The 11,536-nt window shown below is 50.4% G+C and overlaps 1 protein-coding gene across 1 annotated transcript in view; it reads left to right on the top strand.

The window, feature by feature from the left end:
• The first annotated feature begins 1,758 nt into the window (after positions 1-1,758).
• The window catches only part of TGM3 (transglutaminase 3), a 40,184-nt gene continuing 30,406 nt past the window's right edge, over positions 1,759-11,536 (top strand). Inside the window, exon 1 of the mRNA XM_072800307.1 lies at positions 1,759-1,877. Coding sequence (XP_072656408.1) covers positions 1,871-1,877 — 7 coding nt within the window. The 5' untranslated portion in view covers positions 1,759-1,870. The remainder of the gene's footprint in view (positions 1,878-11,536) is intronic.

The raw sequence follows: 11,536 nt of genomic DNA, 5'->3' as shown, positions 1-11,536 counted from the left end.
GCAGGAAAGGAGGGCTTTGCTCAGAGTCACAGCCAGTGCCATGGCAGGGACTAAGACCCACACCTCCTAACTGGGGTCCAACACTCCATGCCACATACCCCTCTGCCTTCCGCTCTCTTCTTGGTCGTCTTCCAGAGCCAAGAGGGGATCACATTCTGCTTGGCATAGGTGCGGTGTCACCTTACTTGGAGCGACCAGAGAACTCAGTCTTTCCCACCTCACTTGGCCAGCCAACTTCCTCGAAGAGGCTCTGGAATCACTCACATATGGGTGTGAATCTCCAGCTTGCAGAGACTCGAGTTAACCCATTTCTCCCCGCTGCAAGATAGCAATAATAGTACTGATGTCATGGGATTGCTATAAAGATTTAAAAAAAGGTAATAGATGTGAAGTGTTTGACCTGCCCATGGTGAGTACTAAATTGATGATAGTTAATATTTCCGTGTTTATGGTGATTGATTGATTCACTTATTCAAAAATACGTGTGCTCCTGCCGTCAGCAGGCCCTCCGCCTGGCTCTGAGAAGATGCGAATCCTATGCAGCCTGTATTCTCAAGAGCTCAGTCTAAGGATGGGGGCAGACCTGAGCAGATGGACCAGTGCAGTGAGATGCATCCCGCAATTGGGGTCCCCAGGTGGGCCAGGGGCAAAACGCGGCGGGAGCCCAGAGGATGGAGGGAGGACTGTCTGCCGCCTGCCTCTTCCATCTCACCTTTCTCGAGGCCTTCTTCCCCCTTCTCTCTAGACCAGATCTTGTCATCCTGGTGCTAGGTCTTCATTCCCTCTCCACCCCTGGGGGAGGCCTCAAGCACTCTCTACTCCTTTGTGACTCCTCGGAGCCTTAGGATGTTTTAAAACTCCTTTGTCCATCACGGGAAAGCTCAGTACTTGTAAATTTCCACACTAGGACTTTTTTAAAAAAATGTAAATGACAAACCAGCCAACACAAAATGTAGATTGTCAGGGTCATCCCCCTCTCCCCACCCTTCTTTTCAAAATGTCCTGGAGCCTGGCCCAGAGAGAGACTGATCCCCTCTTTTGCAGAGACTGTGGGGCAGAACTGGGATGAAACTGCGTCACCATGGCTGGTTCTGCGGCTGTCCCTGCTGTCTCTTTGGAAAGAACAGTCTCCCCTCAGTCTGGATTTACACCATTACAGTCCACATCCCTGTACCACCTCATTTGACTGTTCCCATCACTTAGCGGGCAGAGAAGGGTAGACACGATCACCCCCTATCGCAGACAGGGCTTCCAGGGCTGTGGGGTCCAGTGATGCCCAGGGCCCTGTCAGCATCAGAACCTACTACTGCTTCATGCCTCATGCCCCAAACCAAGTGCTCTTTCTACAGCACAGCAACCTGAACAAGCTGGCTGTGATGAGCATCTCCTACCTCTCATGCCGGCAGAAAACACCAACGTCACATACACTGAGAAAGGACCAAGCTGTTTTCTATTTCTGGGTTCTGTAGGCCCATTCTCTTGACCTCCCAAAGGACTTCTGAGCACCAGCTCTAGACGAGATACTTCGAGAAAAGCATGACATCATTTCCTAAACTCTACAATCCAGGAAGTTCGTCTTAGAAGAAAAAAAAATCATAAAAGCGAACTCCTGGCATTTCTTATCTCCCTTCTTCTGCCCAAGCTGGTCTTGCACAAGCAGGATGACCTTCCATTGGGTGACAAATATGTCGTAAGGGAAACGTTTACAAGCACTACAGGAATGACCTGGTGCCTCGCCCACTTCATTAGAATTCTAATTAGGTGTGTAGGAGAGGCTGCTATAAATGGTAAGGACATCCCCAGCCGGCTCCCCACACCTTCCGTCCGTCTGTCTGTGCCATTCCCAGAGAAGAGGCAGAGGAAGGCCAACATGACGGGTGAGTGCATGGCATCTTCCTTACAGGTCCTCGCTGGAAGCCCGTGCTTCTCCTGGGCCAGTCCAACGGGCCAGTGTTCAACCCCCGACGGTTGCCCTGGGGGCTCTGAAGGCTAGATCTTAGTACCCTGGGATGGTATTCCCCGGCGCCTCTTTCTCACTGGCTGCCTCACCACTCCAGCATGATGCCGGGGGTAGAACATGTTTGGAATGTAGTCCTGAGTGATGGGCACAGTATTCCACTCAGCTGGACGTCCTGTCCCTTAGATGGACAAGTCTCGCCTTTTCCAGCCCAGTGAGACCCGCCTCTCTTATTTCTCAGTGCGCTTGTTCCAGCTGTCAGTAAACATAGGCAAAGAAAAGCACATCGCAGAGCTACAAGGGAGAGGGAGAGTGACAGCGTGTAAGTTGATTTAAAAAAAAAAAAACTCATTAGCACAGCTGGAATGCTCCTAAGTAAACCACACATCCGGAAGCACCGCAGGCTCTTTGAAAAGCGACTTGATGAGCTGAAACCTCCCGTGACAGAAAGAGCAGGTGTGCCGCAAGACGGTCCCTTCTAGCTGCACCAGGGGAGGACGGGTGGGAAAGAGCTCTAAGGAGCACAGTTTCTTGGGCTCTGCAGTCACTGCTGAGGGTTTGGGTTCTCGTTAGCCAGTGCCCCTGCCAGGCAGCGTGCTAATTATTGCGTGTCAGGGGTGCTCAGCCTCGTGGGTTGACAGTGACGCCAAACCCAAACAAGGCATGAGTCAAACCTGTAAAAATCGTGAATGGTAGTTAGGACCTCGGGAAGGTCTGCCAAAGAAATCCTTCAGCCTGATGCAAAAGGCAAATGCTGGTTACCTTGGTAATCCCAAAGCCCAGGACAGGGTGGCTGCAAGCACCAAGCCCTCCCTTGTCCTCTGTATCCTCCTGGGAACATGCATTCACGCTGGGTTGCTAAGAAGAACTCTGGACCCTATAGACTCTAGCATGAGGAGATAAGTGTCCTCTAGGCCATCCCCCTCCCTCCAGGTGGAAAGGGCAGCGGCCCAGTGGGGACAGTCTTCCCGGGGCCACACAGCCCAAACTTGGTCCCAGCAGTGACCTTTCTGCTCTGTCCTGTTATCAGAGCTGAGCTCAGAGATGAGCACATGTGACATCTGGGACGCAGGAAAACAGTACAGACCTTGGTTGCTCGGTTGAGCTCTCTTCCCCACTGCTCTGTGTTCCTTGGCATCACCAAGCCTCAGGCTCCTGTTTGCAAGATGAAAGGCCTGCAGTAGACAGGCTCAGGCTCCTTCTGGTACTGGCCGCCCTGGCCATGAGAGGAAACCAGGATCAGGGAGCACGGGTCCTGGCACACGCTCACCCCAGTGGCGAGTGCATGGCATCACTCTGCAGGCCTGCAGGGACCCCAGCATAGCCTGCCCGTGGTGAGACCACGCCACTTCAGCAGGCCCGTGTTTCAGGGCCTGTGACTCATGGAGACACTGAGCTTTCAAAGTTCAGTATCTAAATCAACCAGAGCCATCCTAAGGTCACAACAGAATGTAGACAGTAGCCAGTTGGGGGAAAAAATCCGTTTTTAAAAAGGCAGGGTGAGTACCTTCATTCCCTTCGATTTGTGGCATTGTCACACAGGTGGTTCCTAGCTTAGCATCAGCCAAGCCAGGTAGTGCTCAGCAAATGTTTCTGGAATGAATGGCTTTACTTGTGGGACACCTAGGGAATAGAGCCATGGCAGGTGCGGGTGCGGGTGGGGGACACAGATACATGAGCTGTAGTATATGCCCTCAGTGAGCTTGCACTCACGGCCTGACACTGCTTGGAAACACCAGTTCCTAGGCAAGTGACCCACAAGGTGGACGGTCATGAGATTGCTTAGCAAATCCAAACCCAGCGCTGTGGGGCGCCAAGAGGAGGAGGGGATTAAGTGCAGCCAGGATTTAGGATAGGGGAGGCCCCGGGGGAGCAGATGGCATTTGGTCACGGACGATGAGTTAGGCATGGTCAGGAGCCTCGTGGGGTGAGGAGGGTTTGGGGCACAGGAAACAGGAAAATAAATGGGGATGGGTCGACAGGTATAACCCAGGGGACAAGCAGGGTCCCATGTGTGCTGGTTTGAAAGGACTCTGTGTCCCGCTCCAGGTTCTAACCGGAATCAGCAGGGACCTGGTTATTCCTCTCCTACTGGAGGGAGCAGCCCGGGTGGTGGTGGGGATGACGATGGCAGAGGAAGGCCTGGCTGGCAATGCTCTGCACAAAGTGGTGCAGCGTCCTAGGGCCCTCTGTGAGGGGGGAAGCCTTGTTCCCCACCCCCAAACATCCCCCAAAGCCCCTTGGGGGGGTCTGAGTCAGAGACAGAACCCCCAAAGTCTAAACCTGCAGGAGGCCAGGACTAATTCTCCGTCCCCCGTGGGGCGGTGAGCTTCTCTTGCCACCTGCTTTATGGGGCAGAGTGCTCACCTTCCTCAGCCTCATTCCTGATCTGCAGAGGACCTGTGCCATTTTGGGCTGTAGATCTGCCACAGAAAAGTTCTCCTTGGAGCTGGGACACCAGTGGCTCTTTCTGCCCCTGAAGCAGGGGTCTGCCTCCTTCTGTAAACTCAGAGAGTCCAGGGCTCTCCTGGAGCAGGGGGTACAGCTTCTGTCTCAGCCCCCTGGACCAGAGTGACACCGAGGCTACCTCTGCAGGCAGATCACCCCTTGGGCTCAGGGGCTCAGGGCTATACCCTCTTAGCACCTGTAAGAGGATGAGCTGCCCCTTCTCTGCCTCAGGACCCCACCTACCCCCCAGCTTCCTGTCACCCAGTGGCTGCAACCACCTGCAGGGAGGGCCACCCAGGATTCCACTTTTGCCACCAAGGATTCCACCTACAGAGATAGGACAGCCTCGGGGTTACAAGTGATGTCAGACGTGTCCTGGGTTGCATCTCAGCTCTGTTCCTACTAGCTGAGTGACTTTGGGCAGGCTACTTAACCCTGTGTCTCAGTTTTCTCATCTCTAAGACGGGGTGCTTTTAGGGGAGCCTGGTTAAGCATCCAACCAGGCTTAAGCATCCAACTCTTGATTTCAGCTCAGGTCATGATCTCAGGGTTGTGAGATGGAGACCCCCATCAGGCTCCACACTCAGTGAAGTGGGGAGTCTACTTGAAGATTCTCTTCCTCCTTCTGCCTCTGCTCCTTCCCCTATTCATGCTGTTTCTCTCTCAAATAAATAAATCTAAAATAAAGTAAAATAACACGTGGCATTTTAGTGTCCGCTTCATAGGTGCTCAGGCCACATAGCTTATTATCACTTGGGAACTTATTTCCTGAGTCTGTTTTCTCCTTGTCTTGGAGTCTGAAGAAAAACCCTATGAGACAAAGAGCATTTTGTTTTTCTATTGAGGAGGGTTTCCAAGGACCCTCTCCCCCTCCAGCCTCCTCACCAGCCTCTGGAGTCCCCAGTTCTCATCTGTATGTGGGCTATCTGTATTCACCTCCCATGATTTCTCCATCTGTGTCCACTCTGCTGGGCTGGGCTGCACAGATGGGGCAATTAATCCCCCCCAAGGCTCCCCTGCCACTGGGGTGAGAACTCAAATAGGAAATCCTTTTCCCCATCGCTGGGGAGTGGAGGGAACAAGGCCCCAGGGGTTCTAGCAGGAGCTGAGGGATGGGTTCAGAAGGCTCTGCCTTCCTTGCTCTTAGCTTAGTTCCTTCTTTTGTGATGAGGAGCTGTGATCTCCCCGCACCCCCATTCCACCCCCTAGAATGGCCACGTGGCTCAGGTGAGACAGGTGGGGGCAGAGCGTGCTGCTGATGAGCGTAAAATGGTGACCAGGCCCAAGAGAGGGACCCTCAGTACTCCCTGCATATTAGAATCATGGAGGGGGGGGTTAAAACAACAACCCCCTAGTGCTGACCCTAACCCTGAGATTCTAATTGAATCTTTCTAGGAAGGGGGCCCCAGCCCAATCTAACACTCTCTAGACAGTTCTTATGTGCAGCCAGGGTGGAGAACCACTGGTTTAGGGGCTTCTAACAGCTCCTTTTGGAAACGAGGGGGCTGAGGAGTCCTTCTTCCTTCCTCTCTCCCTGACCGCATACTGTCAAGGTAGGGAGTAAGCTAGGGGTGGCCCTTTCTCCTCGACAGCTTCCTGGACCTGTGCCTAAGTCACTGACACCACAGTCACCTGGATTGGCTGTAGGCTGGCAACTTGGAGGCATGTGTGGTCAGGCAAAACTGGCTTCCAGTCTGGGCTGGGGCCAGGCTCTCTGTCTGAGTATGTGCTATTTGGCCAGTGACGTCACCAACTGGACTTTCAAATCTCTCATCTGTGACAGGGGAATAACAACATCATGGGAGTTTTGTCACTATTGAAGGACATAATGTCAATAAGATACACGGTGCCGGGTGTGTCCAAGGTCCCCAGTGGCAGTCCATAAAAAAGCTCCAACTCTCCTTCATCTTATGTCACTATTGGCATAACGTGTCGGATCCCAAGGGACTTGTCCCCCTCCCTGCCCCCACCTGTGGGGGCCCAGGTGTTAGTGATGGGATCCCGATAATTACCCTACAAGAGAGGATGTTGGGGCCTCACTGTCCCCTTCTATAGATGGAGAAAGCACCACCCAGAGATGTGGAGAGCTTGACCAAGGCCCCAGGACCCTTCAGACCACCAGTCCAGGGTGCATTCCACATGACCCCAGGGGGCCTCGCCAGCCCCTTGCTCAGCTGGCCAGTGGAACCCCATCTTCCCCTCCACCTGCGTGCCAAGAAACTGTACTTCCCGTGCTGCATGGGGATCGAACATGTCTGAACACGGGTGAAGGACAAAAGGAAATGAATGACCCGAGCTCAAGAGAGCTGAGAGCTGAGAGGAAAGCCCTGTGTGCCTGGGGCCAGTGGGGGGCTGGCCAGGAGCTGGGGGTGTTCCGGGTGTCCAGAGGGGAGTGGCAGGAGAGGGTGGGAATTGGGAATGGCTCACAGCCCCTCAGTGAGTGACCAGGCTTCCAGACCTGGTTTCTGGGCCACGCTCTGCTTCTAAACTACTTTGAAATCCTTTTGGGGGTTCAGTGGTCTTCCTGTAATATGAGAATATTGGATTACATCACTGCTTTTCAAGCTGTCAGCTGTCACTCATTAGAAGATTATAAAATCAGTTTAGTGGATTGTGACCAGCAATCAAAAAAAAAAAAAAAAGAGGAGAGAAAATATCAAAATATCAATACATTGTAAATAGTAAAGGTTAGTATTTTGTGAAACTTTATATCTATTATAGACTCATGTATTTAAACACTCTAATTTCTTAATGTGGTCTCTAAAAAAATACTTGAAGACACTTGGCTAGACAGTTTTTAGTTTAACAATCAGCCCTAATTAGCTCTAGAAATCTGTAAGATACAAATCTTTGCCTAGAGAGGAGACTTGGGGAATAGGGTCTGGACAGGTGGGGAAGATCCAGCCACCGGAGTATTAGTTATGTCATGCTGGACCACGTGCCAGCAACTGTATGGTGTGGTCCTCCTGGGAATGGGAAGCGGAGAACCCCAGGCACACACCTGGCAATCCCCGTCTGCTGCTGTCCTGTCTATGGCAGGTGATTCAGGTACAGAGCCAGGCTGATAAAGATTGAGACAGCTGACTAGTAACACAGTCCAGAATCTGTTCTGCGCTTCTCATGTTATCTCTGCCAAAGATGGACCACACAGTGGGAGTTATGTTTTAGGTATATGTGATTAGGTTTGGTTATGAATGATGGTGAACTCACAAATAGGAATGGCTTAGAGAAACAAAACAGAAGTTTACTTCTTCCTTAAACAGTGGGTTGAGATGTGGGCCATTCTGGGAGGGTAAGGCAGCTGCACAGTGCCCAGGGGCCCGACCCCAACCAGGCTCCCACTCTGCCATTCCCAGGGCATTCCCTGCACATCTATCCACATCACACCCACACTCTGGGCAGCAGGATGGAAGAAGAGGGAGATAAGCAGATTAAGGGCATTTGCCAACCATTTTTAAAAAGAGATTTTCTCAAAAGAATTGAAAACAGGTATTCAAACAATGACCCGCAAAAGAACATTCCTAGCAATACTATTCACAAGAGCCAAAAGGTAGAAACAACCCAAATGCCCCTCAACTGATGAATGCGTAAACAAAGTACAGTACCGCCATATCACAGAATATTTTGAAGCCATAAGCAGGAATGAACTTCTGATAAATGCTACCTCGTGGACAAACCTTGAAAACGTTATGCTAAGTGAAAGAAACCAACCCTGAAGGCCACATAGCTGTGTGATTCCTCCTATATGAAATGTCCAGGTTAGGCAAATCTGTGGGAACAGAAAACAGGTTCATAGTAGCCAGGGGGAATGAGGAATGATTGTTAATAGGGGTGATGAGCAGATCTGAAACCAGACCATGGTGATGGTTTCACAACATAGTGAATGTACTATAGGCCACTGAATTGTACACTTTAAAAAGGCTACACTGGGAAATTTTATGTTCTGTGACTTTTAGCTCAATTTAAAAAAAAAAAAAAAAAAGAGGTTTCCTGGCAGCTTTATAACTTCTGCCTACAGGTCATTGGCCAGAACTCATTCACGTGACACCCCCCCTCCTCCCCGGCTGCAGGGAACCCGGGAAATGTAGTGCCCAGTTATATGGGGGATTTTATTACCAAGAAAGAAGGGGAGAGGGATGCCCGAGTGGCTCAGCGATTTAGCGCCTGCCTTCAGCCCAGGGCGTGATCCCGGAGTCCTGGGATCAAGTCTCGCATCAGGTTCCCTGCATAGAGCCTGCGTCTCCCTCTGCCTGTATTTCTGCCTCTCTCTGTGTCTCTCATAAATAAATAAATAAATAAATAAATAAATAAATAAATAAATAAATAAATAAAATCTTCAAAAAAAAAAGAAAAAAAGATGGGTGAAGGAATATAGGGGTAGACACTTAGAATAGTCTCTGCCACACTGGGACTGCTGGAGCCACTGATATTCTCAGGAATTGGAGAAATTGCCCCAAGCCTGCCACCGGAGTTAAGCAGTAACTCCAGGAGGTGGCATGGAAATGAGAGAACCCTGGGATGAGAGTCCAGAGATGTCCTGCTGTGGGAAAGTCACATTCCAGGCCTCCATGAGCTCACATCCAGAGTGTGAGTGTGAGTGTATGATCTGTCTCCAAAGTTTCTTTCCCTCTGATGTTTTTTACGAGTATATGTTCATGAGTCAATTGGAAGAGTCATGCAACTCTCCCTTCCTCCCTTCCTTCCATCCAGACTGGGGCAAGATACAGCCCTGAGGTTGTAGTAAACTCAACCTTGTGGAGAACCTTACATAGTTGTGTCCTTACCCCACTCCCTGCCTGTCCTTTTCCTTCCCCTTCCCCTTCCCTTCTGGCAGAGGGGGCTGTGATGAGTGATATGTCAAGGGATGGAGGGTGGGGGAAAACGAAGGAAACTAGGAAATCCACAGACAGGATCATCAGATCCTTGATTAGGGGGCTGGTAGAGCCAATCCTAGGGTTCAGAGAAAGGACAGTGATTGAAGGTGGCAAGGAGAAAAGTTTCAGAAACCACACCAGAGGCTTTATGAGTATGCACCCAACCTGCCCATCCCACTCAGGGATGCAGGGGCAGGCTGCTCCCCTTTTATTCACCTCTCATGTAGAAGGAATGCCTTTTTGTTTTGTGGGCTTTTTTTTTTTTTTTTTTTTGAACATGTTTCTCTTCCAGGTATTCACTCTTTCCTCTTGGTCAGAATGCAAATGCCAGTGGGAAAAACAATGCGTAATGAGGTCCACTCACCATATGGGTAATTTCTGGGCTGAAGGTCTTGTAGGCCCCCCATTCCAGGCAGAGAACTGGGGATCACAGCAACAGGAGAGTGCCAGTAAAAACCTGACCCTGTCGGTTACTAGGTATATGACCTCAAATAAGACTTTGATCCCCCTGAGCGTCAGTTTCCAATTTGTAGAAGGATTCCACCCATGATGTATGCAAAGTGCTCTGTATATTGTTAATAGCAATTGACTTGCAGTTGACTGATGTCAAATGTAAGGCTTGCTTCTCCTCACCTTCCAGTTCAGAGAAGTCCTGTGTGTCTCACAGATGCCCTAATGGGGAGCTTGGCTCCTTCGTGCTGGGGCTCACGCGTGGTGTCAGGAAATGCAGAAATGACTGTCACAAGCACTCTGAGCAAAGTCTTGCCTCCCGGGGCATGCACAGTGCTCCTCATCTCCTTTCAGTGTCTCTGGAGCTCAGCCTTTTCTTCATCATCTTCTCTATTGCGTAAAACCATTGGTTTCTGGAGTGAAAGGGAGAAGGCCCTATTCTGGACTCAGCAAATAGTGCATAACCCTTGGTGGAGCAAAGAAGGATGTTTGGGCCTGTTAGAGGGGAGGCAGATGCCAGCTACAGACACGAACCCCTCTTTCTCTCCCCCTGAGCTTTGCAGAGGACTATCTGGGTATACACTTTCTACTCTCAAAAAGTTCATGATCTAAAGTAGTGAGCTTCATCTGGGGAGAAAGGTATGCTTCCTTTTGGGTTTGGGAGGAGGGTGAGGAATCTTTGGAGACTCATACGATCTGAGGCTACATGTTCCTTAGAGCTCTTCTTTCTAAAACAAGACAGTGTAAAGCTCTACCAAATTGCAACTGTCAGGGATGCACGGAAAGTAGTAAACAAGCTGTCAAGAGGCAGGGGTTCAAAAACATGGGAACATTGCCCTAGAAAGACCAAGGAACTAACAAGTTAGCTCTATACAAGCCCTAAAGAGCTCGATGTTTGCCCAGTTACGTGGGAGTATATAGAAGGTCTAAGATCTGGGCTGTCACCATTCAATATTTATGTACAGGAACATTCATCTCCTTTCTGCTCTTCCTCTGCTCTTACCTTTATTCAATAGATACTTATGGATTGCAGGAATGTTTTCATTTCCCTGAGTTTGTGCCAAAGCTTATCACTTTATTCTTTCAATACTTACCTGTTGAGTGAATGAATGAATGGGCAGATGTAAATGAATGAATCTTTCATGCCCTGAGCTGGTGGCAAGATCACTTCCTGAACCCCCTCTCTCCACTCGCATTCTTTGGCTCACTACCCCAGACAGTCTGCATTTCACTTGATAGAGTATCTATGAGGAGCTTCTGCCCATTTCTCCAGCTAATTGGGTGGGAGCCCGTGGCCCCAGGCCTGCCCTGGAGCCCCACTCTCTCCCACCTCAACTTTCTCTTGTGTGCAGAGCCTCTACACTAGCCAAACAACACATCTGCTGGCCCTGCCTTGGGATTCTCTCCCTATCTTCTGGAATGCAGGCTATTCCCTTTGCATCCAAGAAAACTCTCTTCAAGACCTGGCATTTTCAGTGAAGCTTTTCCTAATCCCTACAATTGAAAGTGATTCTTTTCTGCCTGCATCTCCAGGACACCTTTTATGGGGAGACAGTGGACTTACCCCATTATATCATTCATTTCCACTTGCGCTTGTCTTACCCACGGCTGAAACTCTTCGAGGGTTAAGACTCCTTTTCAGGATCCCTGGGTGGCGCAGCGGTTTGGCGCCTGCCTTCGACCCAGGGCGCGATCCTGGAGACCCGGGATCGAATCCCACGTCGGGCTCTCGGTGCATGGAGCCTGCTTCTCCCTCTGCCTGTGTCTCTGCCTCTCCCTCTCTCTGTGTGACTATCATAAATAAATT

Source organism: Canis lupus, chromosome 26 (assembly GCF_048164855.1).
Source record: "Canis lupus baileyi chromosome 26, mCanLup2.hap1, whole genome shotgun sequence".
Classification (NCBI taxonomy): Eukaryota; Metazoa; Chordata; class Mammalia; order Carnivora; family Canidae; genus Canis; species Canis lupus.
Note: the sequence above shows the minus strand (reverse complement) of the source record. Positions and strands in the feature narration are given on the sequence as shown.